The sequence below is a fragment of the Physcomitrium patens genome, chromosome 18, assembly GCF_059467195.1.
Source record: "Physcomitrium patens ecotype Gransden chromosome 18, ASM5946719v1, whole genome shotgun sequence".
Lineage (NCBI taxonomy): Eukaryota > Viridiplantae > Streptophyta > Bryopsida > Funariales > Funariaceae > Physcomitrium > Physcomitrium patens.
Window position 1 is genome coordinate 11,017,659 of NC_143427.1, and position 14,842 is coordinate 11,032,500.

A 14,842-nucleotide genomic window follows, 5' to 3' on the forward strand; every position below is an offset into this window, starting at 1 on the left:
TGCTTCAAGAAGCAAACACATACCTTTACTAGGAACAAATATAAACTTCACTTTGCTATATTTTGACTTACTAAGTTTAAATACATTGTTTTTTACTATTTTATTTTTTTGTCTTTATTGGTGGAGTTTTTTTGTCTCATATTAGTTAATATAGGACAAATGCCACAATGTCCTATATTAGAAGGGTTTGATGATGCTTTAAATTATATTTAAAAATATATTATTTGGTAATAGTTGCATTATATAGACTTTTTTTGTGCAAATTATTTCAATTAAATGGTTTACATATACCTTTCAAATCTTCATTTTTACAAATTTGAGTTTTAATTTAATAAAATTAGAAGGTTGTTAAAGCCACACCCCCAATTTTGGGGTGATAATTAAAATATGATCACCCCAATTTTGGGGGTGATACTTAAAATATATATAATTTTGGGGTGATAATTAAAATTTTGGGGTGATAATATTTTAATTTTGGGTGATAGGAAACAAATGACAGGGATAGAGAATGAGGCATGGGGATTGGGAATGGGGATAGGGGACATGGAACAAGAGATGGAGATGGGGATGGATGGAATTGATCTTGAGACAATAATATGGGGTGTGACTCAAACAATATTGGAGTGTGGCTTTACAACTTACTAAAATGATTAATGTAAAATTTAAGACTTATAAAGATAATTAGAGAACATACCATTAAATAAAGTGTCAAATAATAGTAAAATTCAAAGTCATATTTTATTTAAACGTCTCTTAATCTTTGCAGCTTTACCAATCTATTTGTACAAAATCATCAAATAGTTATATATGTACAATTCTTTATTAATTAAAAGCAGCGAAATGTCTTTCAGTGTTTTGTGATTCTTTACACACAACATGGAAAGAATGTGATGAGATGACCTTTAATAATATTAGTTGGACGAGATAACAACTATGTATCTCAAAGTTGTGGGGGTTTTGATTCCCTTAAATACATTTAACTCCCACTGACAAAACCTTGGTCGGAGTAACACCAATGCTAATAACAGTAGGTTATTCAGTTCTTTTCAGCGATAGATTTTCTCCAGTTGTTTCAAACAAACAAAACGAAAAAATCAAATCAAGTCAAATACAAAAACAACAACAAAACAAAAGTACTAGGTACACAAAACATATTGACAACATCAAAATAAAATAAAAACCAGTGTTGTATCTTAGAAACATAAAAGTGAATGAAATAACTTCTACAGAATTAAAATAAAGAAAAATGAATTCAATTGCAACTCATTCTCATATATTCGTGCTTCACAAATAAGATTTGAGGCTGCATCTTCACATGTAAACATGTCATCAAATATAAGATTGCGTGATTCAACAAAAACACGCATTCCTTCAGGATATCAGATAGGTTATGCCTTGACACATAAATGATGACAATCATGTCATGCCTGCCGTGGTGTGTGGACGGTATAGAAATAAATAAGTAATATCCTTGATTCGAATATAGCTCTGCCACGTTACATATCAACCATGTGCTGATATTTGTAACCAGGTCAGCAGGGCTTTTGTTTCAAACCAATTGGGTGCATTTTGAACGGCTTTGCCTACGAAAACCATTACCACACTCCACGATTTTCTATTGTACAGCACATAAGCTGCGTCACCCACTAAACACAGCATTCCATTGTCAAAGAGTGAACACCCTAACCAGGCATTCCTCACAACCAAGTGGAAACTTGGACCCCCTTTATGTCCAAGGCACCCTGAAGATGCAAAACGAAGCCCACCAACTCCAACATGGCTGCTTTGCCCAACTCGTCGACAGCCCAAATTGGATGAGGTCTTCGAACTTAAAAGGCCAAATACTCTGCCATACAGCACCAAAACCAGTCAATCCCCCCGACTACGATACTAAATGCTTCATGTTAACAAAAACACTCACCGTAACAGACACGAGAACAGTAACCTAGCAGCACAAATGTTCCTCAATTAATAAGCGCATAACTACTAAGCGGGAGTGGACACCAACTCACCGCTGCTGACATACCAGTAATGAGCTGGTCGCTAGTCGATGATCACTGATGTTTTGTGAAGCTCACAGAAAGTCTCATACACGCCTCAAAGTAGGGCCATACTTGAACAAGCCCCTCAGTCCCCATTTTTGGACTTTCTCATACTTGTGCTCAAACCAACAAGGCATGCACATGTCGCCACATTGCATGCCTGCTCAAGTGACTCCACTCATGCGCCACGTCACAAGCCCTCATTCATCGTCGACCTGGGATCGGGGGCTTTAGTCCTGAACATCACCCAACTTCCTTCAGTCAAAAGGGTTGCAAAATCGCCACCAACATCAACAAACACAAACCTACGGAAACAAAATAAGCAGGAGTACCTACACATGAAAACCGCATGTAATACAAAACGCACCTTCCAACACATACATCTCGACCACCACCCCAACACCCAAGAAAACAAAACGAACCTAAGTAAAGCTCATTCGGATAGAATTGATTCTGAGGAATCGACCACTGGTGCTGCAGCTCTTCTCCCCCATAATAACGCTGATGTGGAATGCCGTGCATTGCGTAACCTAAACCTCCGTGACCTATACCTGCAGCCATTGCAATCCCTGTTGCAGCAGGGGCATTGGCATTCGGATCTCCTTGTCCGCCATTCACTCTCGATGCCGCGACACCACCAGAAGAATAAGCATTGTGAGGCGCCCCCATGTGTGGTGCCCTATTATCCTTCTGGGGAGACTGTAAAAGGCTCCCATGCGTACTCACATCGCTCTTCAGGTTCCCCACTCCCAACCCTGAAAAACGCGCGTCGGGATGTGCGTGAACCGTCCCATACTGCTGGTGGTGAAAAGAGTTCTGAAGCTGCTGTTGTTGAAACAGGAAAACCTGCTGACGCTGTTGAAACGATGCTGTTCCAGCAACTGCACCACCCGCTTCCCCGGACACCTGCCTCATGGACCCCTGATGGACAGGGTGCACAGGAGTTTGCTCTGGTGATATTTGCTGCCTCCCATGTTGCGCCTGTTGCTGCTGGTTACCTCCTGGTTGACGCTGCTGCTGAGAACCATGAGAAACCTGGGGGCCAAGTCGGCTCGGAGAAGTTTGACTCGGAGAAAAATGACCAGGCTTCTGACGTGGGTACCCAGACTGCGAGCTATTCGAAGACGCAAAGCTGTCCATGCTTGAAGTACTCACTCGCCCTTGGGAGTTCCTGCAACCACAGCTCACACCACAGCTGCGTCAAAATTCACAGCGAACAACCTATGCACTACACGTTACAGAGAGCACATCAAATCCTTCTAGCACTAAAACTAAAACTTGAATGTAAGAGTTGACATAAAAACATCAATCCATCCAACCAGTTATTTACCTCGAAATGAAAAGGCTCGAATGAAATCCATGAACTTTCGCGACGAGCCATGTAAGTGATAAGGAAATTAGGTTTGAGCCAAGCACATACCTCCTCGAAATGGCCCCATCGAAAACGCAGTCGCCCAGAACTCCACCGGCCCTACCAGGACCCTTTCTTGATCCAGATTCTTGGGCATCCTCGTTAAGTAGTTCATCACTGCAACCAAATTATAAACCTCAACATCACCGCACCCCCAGTCAAACCACTCAAACCACGCTAAATGGATGACTGCAATACCAGACTGCTACCAGCCCGCATGCATGCCGACTTACCGACCTACACATTATCACCACCACCACCACAAAATCCACTGCAAAAAAACCACGTGATCTAACAACACTCTCACTCGTCTGCTCCACCTCCAGATCCACCATGTGAAGACCACAACCATCCAAACACATCTACTAGCACAACCAAAACGCATTAAGTCCCCAACCAACCGTTCTCTCCTTCGAAATAATCGTACCGCAAAACCTCACGATCACACCTTAAATCCCTTACTTAAATCAACCCCATAATCAATCCTTACCTCATCCCACGGACAACCGGATGTCTCATCACTAAAGAAAACCCCAGGGGACCCACAAACAGTTCCAACATCCACTTTCCGGACACGAAAATTCGCAAAAGAAACATGTCATCTTCACCATATCTCACCTGAAATCGGGATCCCAGTGAATGCTCACTGCAGAATCCTCATCTCCACCGTCTATGGAACTTCCCGGTGATAGATGAGCACCCAGCGTGCCTGGAACGTAACCGGATGACCCTCGCTGCAACTGTGTCGTCCCCGTACTACTGCCATTTCGAGCACCCCGAGAGTGAGGTACAGGAGGACCACCTCTCCGTACCCTGCCTTGACCCTCGAAATTCAGGTTCGATGTTGCATCCGCGTTCGCGTTTCCACTGCCGTGCTGAAGCCTCGACCAATGCGTCAACTCTTGCTGCTGCACCTGCTGCTGCTGTCCGTGCCCACCGGAACCAGGGGGTGCTTGCCAAGGTCGCCTCCGATGAAAATGACCTTGCGCAGCGTTCGCATTACCCACTGCTGTCTCCAACAATTGCCGCGCAGGCGATGCTGGACCATACCAGTTCGGGGAACCCACTTGAGATTGAGATCCATTAGACTGGAAGAAACTAGATACCGGCGACGAAGGAAACGATCCTGGTGACGCACCATAAGGACCAGGAGACTGCTGATACAGGAATGGATGCCCAAACCCAGATGGGCTCGCTCCTAGATTGAGCGATGGGCTGGCCCCCAGATTTAGTGACCGGAGAACTGGATGTTGCGGATGCATAGATGGTACGAAGGGTCTCCCTTGCCAACTTGCTTCCGGAGAGCTACCCACAGCTGATGCTTGAGCATTCATACCCATCAAATGCGCACTCGATTCGTCCACATAACTGTCGAAGTTGCCGTCCATCGTCACGCCTTCTCCATAACTCCCAAAACTGCCCACACTGCCATAGCTACTGGCTCGCGAAAACTGATTCGGGTGCTGCTGAGGATTCGCACCATGCCGAGGTCCTGAGTTCAATCCTAAAACCTGATTTGCATGCGCAGGTTAACATCTCTCATGCATATTGCACACTCCAAGAACCGCGTCATTCATTTCACGCCTTTCATCACCCTTAAGTTACCACAAATAGCTGAATTCACAAACCACCGTCCATTTACTCAGATTCAATCCATGCCTATATCAAACTGATCCATTGGTATTCATACAACAATAAACACACAAACTTCAAACGCTGCGGCCTTCAGTATCCCTCAACCGCCTGCGTGATCATAAAGATATCATATGCGACACTAACTTACTTGGGGAGAAAGGCCTGCACCAACCCAGTGCCCCGCCGCGCCTCTGTGATCTATAAGAAGACTTTGATTCACGGGCTGCACAAGTCACCACGCATATTAGCAACCTCCAATATTCATTTCCACGCATCTTTGTTAACAGTACCACGCCATGACATACACAGATAAGCCACAAACAACCTCATCCCACGTCAAGGAGTTCGTCGCAGCCATTACCGTCCGTGGAGTCTCTGGAACGGGAACGTAAGGTCCAGTGAACGGCTCGTCAGTTATAAATGGATGTTGTGCGGCCTGCACACGAGGATCACCAAACCACAGTGAACCACCAACACACTCCGGCTACCTCATAAAATCGCACTAGCTTTGGAATCACAAATAAATAACAGTACTATCATTCCATCATCAAAGTATTTACATCCATATGAAACCCATCCCTTCTAAACAACTCACAAAACCGTCAAGTCCCGTCACCTGCTGAGGTGACCACCTCCTCCTTGGGTCACATTCGATCAAGCCCTTCAGAAAGTCCACAAAGCTCTCTCGAGCCCGAATCTCTGTACGATGAAAAGCAAAAATCAATTTCTCAATGAGATCACGGAAACCAACTCCACACCGTGCGTTTACCCGTGTGACATACATGACAATCATTATGAACACTGCAATCTGAGCAATTCCATTAAACACAAAGGACAGAGGTGCACCCGCTACCAACTTCCAAAGCACATGTACATCAACGAACAACCGCTCAACAGCTCCTCTAACACCGCAACTCAAAGTCATCAAACAGCAAATGATGCACCACCTCTAATCTGCTCGGCCGCTGACATGGGCTTCATGTGAAAACCCATTATCACTTCCGAAAGAGTGCCATGAAAGTACCTCCTCCCAATCTCTGGTTTCTTCTGATGACGCTGCACGACCCACCCACGTCAAATAATTCTACCCTGTCATAACTTGCACGGCAACGTAACATTCCAAACACCAAAATAGTATCCTCAACATGCTGCGTCAGTCCCTAATATTCAAGCGGTGCTGCCAGCTCTGGACTCTTTCCATAACCTGCGAACTGTCCAAACACTAGCTCATGCTCTATTCAAGCACCCACAACAGACACCGCGAAAACATTACAAGACCTAGGAACACAGCAAGTCGCGAAATCTAGATCATGTTCGGCTTTTGAGTAATTCTGTCTACATTGTTACGTCTAATACCAACGTAAAAGCAACAAGAAAAACATCCATTCGAAATAGCACCCCAGAACTCATCGTCTCTAACGCAGTGTAACGTGAGACACTCCAACGAGGCATATCAACACACTAGTATGTAAATCAACTAAACATCACATGCTCGAAGCACCATTATCCAGTCACCAAATCCAACATTGCCAAAACCATAGGGGCACATACCGCTTCATATTCCTCCACTGTCAACAGCTGATAAGCGCTGCGGTTGTGATCAGCATGAGGGGCAGCCGTCAGAAGCTTGAAGAACTTGTTGGTATACTTCGCATTCCTCAAGATATGATCGCTAGATTGACTCCTGCATCAACATCGCCCACACCATGCAGCAGTATCAGATATCATCGCCAACTCACGGTTGCTTATCCACCTAAGTACGCTCATCATGCATCAGTGCTGATAACCAACGGTGGAACATCAACTTAAATGCCAACTGAGAGCAACGCCACAATCTTCGTCCCCAACTCATCGACGGCTTTGTCACAACTACGCCAACCACACTTGGCCTATCCCAGCATCATTACTTCGTCACAAATATAGAACATACTCAAGTTTCTCCTTCATGAACAGCAGCATGTCGAAGTCGCAAGCTCCAGGGAACAGTGGCAGTCCCAGGAAAAGCTCAGCCGCCACACACCCTAACGACCACATATCAATAGCGGCCGTATACCGGTGACCGAGCAGTACCTCGGGGGATCTGTAAAACCGACTCTGCACTCATTCAAACCACAATCCAAGTTAGCAAAATCATCCACTACAGCATACATTACATCCAACTTTGCACAGATCGGCTCTCTCACATACGTAAATCGGCACTACACCACGTTGCTCGGACATTACATTATAACCTTTCCACATTCAGCTTCACAACATCCTCTTATAGACAGCAAATCCTAGGATGCATACCACCACTCTACCTGTATATATGTGTACACCGTATGGTCTTCCTTACACGCTGATCCGAAATCGATAAGCTTCAAATCCGCTGACCGAAAACTAACGCAAATAAAATCCAGCCAAATACATGGATTAGCTAGGCGCACGTAAACACATAGGTCGAACTTCTCAACAAGACCTGCAACAACATAAAGCTTCCAACAATACATGCACCACCCTTGCAAGACCACTGTCGTTCCAGCAAAAACTATGAAAGAAACCTCAGCTACCAATCACAACTGCATGGTCGAACACAAAAAACTCCGCTTTCATTCGAAAACGTCTACATCGCCAGAAATAAACAGGACACGAAACTTCAACAACGCGGATATGTCAGCTCAATCCACAATGGTCCAGTTCCCACCCCTCTCCGTCATCTGTGAATCGCTGAAAAACCCAACTCGCCTAAATCCACCCTACCATTCGCGTAAATCGGGCACAACGGTACTCACAACCAACAAGTACATGATAATTACCTCTCAATAAGAAGAATGTTCTCTGGCTTCAAATCACAATGTATTACTCTAGCTTCCCGCAGCAAACTCAGAGATTTCAGTAACTGTACACACCCACAACTAAACTCATCAGCATACCCAACTCTTTCACATGCGGTCCAAATAAACCTGCAACCTAAAACAACTGGGGTCGTACAACTTCTTCTAACTACGACGTCCACGGATATCTTAATTTCAAGGAAACGCTCCAAGACATGCAGCTGTAAACGAACCATTTCACAAACCCAATGGGCGAAACGCAAGCTTCCGCCTTGCAAAACCACAACGTCTCGACCAAAAACAAAACACATAGTAACTCACACCACACATCCGCATTTCTGAACTGGCAACCTGTCTCAGCCCCGACAAGATTCATACCTGCTTGGTGAACATCCGCACCAATACAAGCGACATGCCCTTCAAACTCGTCTTCTTCAACAACTCGTACCTGCAGTACCATAACCCCCCGACAAGATGTAAGAAACAAATATACACATCGTAACTGAATCTACCACTAAACCAGCCATGAATGCCACGCTCTTTGTAAAACCTGCGAGTGAAACTGCACAACGTATCACCTGAGCCAAAAGATGTCATAGGGTGCGCCACTACTCTCATGCACACTAGGACTACACCCACTTCATATTTCTATTTGCCACCTAGAACCAACAAAACCAAATCCTGCATTTCACTGCGATCCCCCACTTTGAAGGATGCACTCACAAGTTCTCCGTAAGAAGCTCAAACACGATGCACAGATGCCCATGGTGTTGGAAATGGTCTAGGCTTCTAACGATGTGATACTTGTCATCTGGATCGTATTCTTTGTTCAGCTGTCAATCACAGTCAACAACCGCATGTCAGAGCAACTCTTTTCAATCAGGCATGCATCCACACGAATCCAGACCTTCTTCCCGTCCAAATCACATAAAGCTTGAACACCCTCCTAAGTTTCTTATTACGAACCGTGAGTCGAGAAGGTCCTAGATCACGGACTAACAACTGCCTATTTTATCCGAATATCCAATAACTCCTGAAAACCTGCCTATAAGAAGTTCACGCACTCCAACTGGCCTGATTTATCGTCGTCATGAAAATCTCCAGCCGTAATTCTAGCCCCTCCTAATGCCTCTAGCATTCCTCCAACTGATCCACCACAAACAGACTCTCCCAAGCTCTTCCAATCATAGACTCACAATTAAACTCAGAAAACGACGGGAGGAGTATCCGTGCATGAGTACCATGTGCAAAATGCCGATCTCGAACCGCGCTTGGGTGCAGTAAGCTGGAAGATTCTTTATCACCTTCACTGCAACGTACTCGTTCGTCTCCTCCGTGTAACATTTTGCCACCTGTCCGAAGGTACCTGAACCCACTAGATCTTTCACAACATATCTGCGAGCGCACCCACACCCACAGGCAAACACCACCCTCACGCGTTCAAAACCTCCCTCACATCAATTTGCACACTTCCTGTATGCACCAAGCACCCCAATGCCTCGTGCTCTGCCCAAAAGTTCGGCATTTCTGCCAGAACTTCGAATGTCCACGCGCCCTTCCTCCATCCAAAATCTACCGTGGTGAAACTGAGCATCTAAGTCATGCCCTAACCACGGACAAGCTGCACGCTCGAGCAGGACTAAACAAAAAATAACAAAACTACAATCATTTTCGTCCCAAGCATACCAATTCCTACCTGCGAGTGCCATCGTCATTCACTAGAACTTGATTGAAATACAGCACAAGATCATGCTTCTCATTGTCCAGCCCATTCTCAGAAACGATTGTCGATGGAGCAGTCAGGTATCGCTTCGGATTCAGATCCGGTGAAAATGCAAACTCGGGGTTGCAGTTTTGATAAGTTCCCACGATATCCTTCGTAAGCTTGTATGCCAACTGCGTCATCAACACGAAACATTTCGTCGCATTCATCAGCTGAATAAGGGTGACACAAAAACGCCCATGATAGTGACAACGTCCTCACGTGTATACAGTCGTATTGTCATCACGCTCAAGCTTATCTTCACAAGCCCTAACATCAGCTCGTAGGAATTGGAACAATGCATTGCTAGGGCCACCGACCGTCGACGACAGTAGGCTACTTAATCCAGAAACCCCAATTGCTCCAATTACAAAACACGTGACTTATACACTGAAGTGCAATTTCAAAACTTCGGAGCCAAGCCCCCAACATACACCATACACGGCTCCGGCCACTGTTGCCCTACTACGCATGCCAACCTATTCATTCAACGAGTCTATAACCCAGGAGCAGAGATGTACCGGACGGGTGACCTGAATGTGCAATCGCGGTGCACTGGCTCCAAAATGTTGCCTTGACGACGCTCTAGCCGGTGCATTGGCTCCACTACGCTGCCTAGAAACTCTCGGTGCCACGTACGGCCCGAACGAAAACGATCGGGGAAACCAATGGGACTGGGGCATCGGATACATAAGCCTGCGCTCCCTGCCATTAGAAACTCCCGAAATTGAGTCGTCGTCGTCGCTGCTGCAATCGCCACCCGACGATGGCGACCGTGCAGATTGTCGCACACCCACATCCATCATCGGCATGACTCCGCCCCTTCAACCCTACACCTCAATACTACCAACCCCACCACTCATAGTAGATTACAATTTCCGCACATCGACTCCCCCGCTTGTGCGACAGCCTGTTCACCCTCCCTCCGCCCGCTCCCCTGGGTCCCTTCCCCCGCGCTTCTCTTACTATTCGACCTTCGCAAAACCCTGACCGCACACCCAGCCAGGCTCAACGTGCATGACAAAATGGTGTTCCCGCAACAACCACACCACCTGGTCCACCACAGGCAACCCTTTCTCGATCCGCCACAAGCTCCTCCACTCCATAATCCGACCCTGTATCACCCCCACGCTGCCCTTCTCCCTCTGCCGCTCACACCTAAACTCCTCCTCGCGCCATAACCCCCAACTCCCCCGGCCACCCACACACCACCCCACTCACTGCATTGCCATTTCATTCCCACCCAAATCCCTCGCCACGCCCCCGCCACTCTCCACCATCATCTCCCCTCCTACACACACAACCTCTAACCTCCACTCCTCCGCCGCATGGTAGCGTCACCGCCCTTCTATCAATGCCATAAAACTCATCGAGAAACACCGCGAAGAACAGATACCACCCCAGGAACTCACTCACTCACTCACTCAGGTCGACCTGAAGGGGAGCGGCGTAACGAGAAAGGGGAAGAGTAGTGTAGAGTAGAGTAGAGAAGACGAGAGCGGAGTGGCGACGAGTGTGTGTCTAGAGTGTCTGGATTTGGAGTGGTGCGGAGTCCAACGCTTTGCGCGTTGGCCTTGTTGTTGGCCTTTGTTGCTATGCCTCATCGAGGTAGAACAATCAGCACCAGCATCGACAGCATCGGCATCTCTTTCATCGGATCATCGCCATCGCCATGGCCTTGGTCGCCGTGGTGGCTATGGCCCGAGCTCGTCCCCCTTCGTCCCTTTCATTGCGTCAGCACCGCATGGCCTACTTCTACGACTACCACTACTTTTCTCATCACCCCCTACGCTTGCCCTCCACACTCCTGGGCCCATTACAACTACGGCGCTTTTCTATGGCACTTGGCTTCGTGGGTCTCATTTCTCCCTCCCTCCCTCCCCATCTAGGCTGCTCAAGGTGATGAATTTCAGGCGCAACCGATGGCAGATTTGCTGATTTCAGCACCTGCATTCCAACTGATTCACACCCAACTACTCTACCTCAAAAGAAGAAGAAGAAAAATAAATAAATAAATAAATAGATAAATAAACATTAACCCACCTTGAAATAGAAAAGAATTCCACGTTGGAAAGAGAGGAAACGAAGTTGAGTGAGTATGTGGGTTATTGCTTTGGATTACAGGCAGTTGTTGTCGTTGTTGTTGATTTTGTTTTCTTTTTCTAGAAGTGGACCATAGGTTAGTTGAATCCTTCGACCTTCTTATTTACCTGAAAGAATTTGCTTGTGAATTATCTCACAAGAGCTACTGGTGGAGCCACCACTCCAGTTGCAATCAACACTAGCTATTCCACATGCTGCATACATAGTTTTGTCTGCTTCCATCTTGTTTTCCCTCTTCATTCTCCAATAATGCCATGTTTGCCAAAACATCACTTGGCTTTGTTCTTTGGAGAACCCATGTGCACATGTTCCTTTCATTTAGGTCTACTCCTACATCCACTTGATTGCTCACCACATTACACACACTCACATAAATCTATCTATATATATATAAAGAATGTAAAAAGAGTTAAGGATATGGTTGGTTGTGTGTTCATGCTACAGAAAGAAATGATGGGGATTATTTTATTTTATTTTTTAATAAAAGAAATTGTGAGTGAATGGGATCCCAAAAGCTACACGGAACCCCCATTACCTCGTCATTGACCAAACCATTCCTTTGTTTCTTTGGAATTCTATGCCCCATTTTGTTCATTTGCTGTGTAAGTATGAACGCATGTGTAAAAACTTGTCACGTGTACATATAAATTCTTGTAGAGTTATTCAAACAAAATCAGTATTCTTCATTGGGGGAAAAAAGGGGGGGGGATAAAAAAAGGAAAAGGAAAAGGAAAAGTTGTTTCTTTTGCTCAAGTTTTTGGTATAATCACATTGTATTTTCAGAAATCATCTATTTGAAGTCATTGCCATCTAATCATAGACACTGGTAGAATTGCCAGAGATGAAATAGACAGGATTGCATTTTTCTTTTACTTACGCAAGCGATATTAAGTATTAAACACAAATGACCACTCAATACTACTAATAATAATAATAATAAAATTGCATTTTTTTAAACCATGTATGCAAATTGTCTAAGGTTCTCGAAATGGAATGCAAAATCTACCCAGACTTTAAATAGATGATATTTTATTCTCCCTCAAATGTCAAGTTGAAGCATCCAATGAGTTGAATTGATTTAGTGAAAAAGCATAAGATCCAAAAAAAAATTTAGAAAATTAAAGGAGCTAAGTGGACCAGGTGCATCCAAATTGAATGAACTTGACTAGATGCTCTGAATCTAGAAGGCCCCAAGGCGCACATACACAATGTGAAAAATGTGCTAGAAATCTGGGCCTCGTCAGTTAAAATGGTGTGTATTCATATGTGGAACAAGTAAGCAAGTGTTGATGGAATTGCACATCTTATTAATGAGAGAAATATTGATTTTATATTGATGATGATATGAATGGAAGTCTTCGACATGAACCATGGTTTGATTATTGTTGAGAAATGAACATAAATGTAAGAAACTTTTGAAGTAAAAGTGTGAAATAGAAGACATCAAACATTATTATTTTCCATTGTAGATAAATTATAATGTTTCATACTTTTTCATATATTCACAAGCTTCAAGCATGTGGAAACATAGGTTGTCACTTCATTCACATGTACGGAACTTCAACCTTGATTTCATGAATTCTGAGAAGTATATATGAATATATATTTAGAGAGAGAGAGAGAGAGAGAGACACTGATATAATGTAAGATATTCATTTAAATCTTATATAAATTTGCTGTTGAAAATCCAAAAAATTTGTCAACAATATTTGTTATTTTTTATTTATTTATTTTTTGATGAAATTATCGTGATTTTTTAAAATTATATTATATTCTTTTGATTGGAAAGTTTTTTCTCTAAATTTTTAATACATATTTTATTTTATTTTATTTAAATGATAAAAACATATAAATTGCGTACTTGATAAAGTTTCAGAAATCATGGAAGGAGTGTTGTGAAGAACAAAAACAACTGGTTGGATGTAACTTAAATTTTTATATGTAAGTGTAGCACCAATATAAATAAAATATTTTACGTGCTCTATGTTTATATTAGAAAAAAAAGTATGATTTTGCTAAGAAATTTGATGAATATCTGTTTTTTTCATTTTTATTTAAGAATACAATCATATGGATGAAGTTTACTGTAACTAATCGTTGTGAGAATAAAAGCATTAAATGTATAGAATGATTACAAGCTAATGGTTGTATATATATATGAAATCAAGGGATTGCATTAATAATTATGTAAAAATCCTATCTATGTACAAAATTTGTCTTGAAGAAGAGTAATCTATTGAATACTAGGATAATTATATGATCTACAATTAATTTTCAAAAACTTTAAATATTATTTATGAACTAAAATCTTGAAATTATTTTAGCATGTATAGTAGATATATATATATATATATATATATATATAGTGCTTCTGCAGTAAGTTTCATGGCATATTGATATAAATTGATCACTTATAAACACACACTTGTATTATAATATTTAATATTTTTTAGTTATAATATTCATCAAAAACAATAAAATATCTTTTATAAATAATTGTCTTTAAATATCTATTAATTTATATTATTAATTTTTTCAAAAAGGTTTTACTTTCAAGGTTTATAATAGAATGAATTTGCAAATCATGCTATTTTCATTAGTACAATATGCAACTAATTAAATTGTGTATTGAATCTGCTAATTAATTAAATATTTTACATTAAAATTAATAGAATTATATTACTAAGAAATATCAATAAAATTTAATAAAATATTTATTTAAAAATAAATTTTATTTTTGTATTATTGATATATATTGGATATTTTTTTTAAAATATAGATATTATAGAAATTATTTTTTAATTAAATTAATCAATAAGCATTTCTTAACATTCTCTATTTTATTTTTTTTGTGATTCATGTGCTTGTATTTTATTATATTATATATTATATATTATATTATATTTTATATATTATATTATATTTTATATTTAAAAATACAAATATTTTTAAAATTACAAAAAAAGATAATTTTAAATAGATTTCATTATATCAAATACATATAATTAGGGAGTTATTAACGCTACACTTCCTTGCCATTTTATGATTAATTTTGTCTATCATATGCTTCCAATCT

At 42.3% G+C, this 14,842-nt stretch overlaps 1 protein-coding gene across 2 annotated transcripts; it reads right to left on the reverse strand.

The window, feature by feature from the left end:
- Nucleotides 1-1,329: 1,329 nt before the first annotated feature.
- LOC112295640 (dual specificity protein kinase YAK1 homolog) lies at nucleotides 1,330-11,036 on the reverse strand. 2 transcript variants are annotated; one of them, XM_024547480.3, is made up of 18 exons: nucleotides 10,185-11,036; nucleotides 9,598-9,797; nucleotides 9,143-9,296; nucleotides 8,625-8,734; nucleotides 8,280-8,349; nucleotides 7,884-7,966; nucleotides 7,389-7,467; nucleotides 7,019-7,182; nucleotides 6,640-6,772; nucleotides 6,036-6,144; nucleotides 5,705-5,787; nucleotides 5,450-5,524; nucleotides 5,237-5,311; nucleotides 4,072-4,964; nucleotides 3,463-3,570; nucleotides 2,465-3,213; nucleotides 2,013-2,278; nucleotides 1,330-1,846 (listed from the first exon to the last, which is right to left on the reverse strand). In XM_024547480.3, exons 1-17 carry the CDS (start codon nucleotides 10,473-10,475, stop codon nucleotides 2,247-2,249), a joined length of 3,408 nt encoding a protein of 1,135 aa, XP_024403248.1. In that variant the 5' UTR covers nucleotides 10,476-11,036; the 3' UTR covers nucleotides 1,330-1,846; nucleotides 2,013-2,246. The 2 variants fall into 2 exon arrangements, with proteins under 2 accessions (XP_024403248.1, XP_024403249.1); XM_024547481.3 differs by having other exon boundaries at nucleotides 2,027-2,278; nucleotides 10,185-10,770.
- Between the last annotated feature and the right edge of the window lie 3,806 nt (nucleotides 11,037-14,842).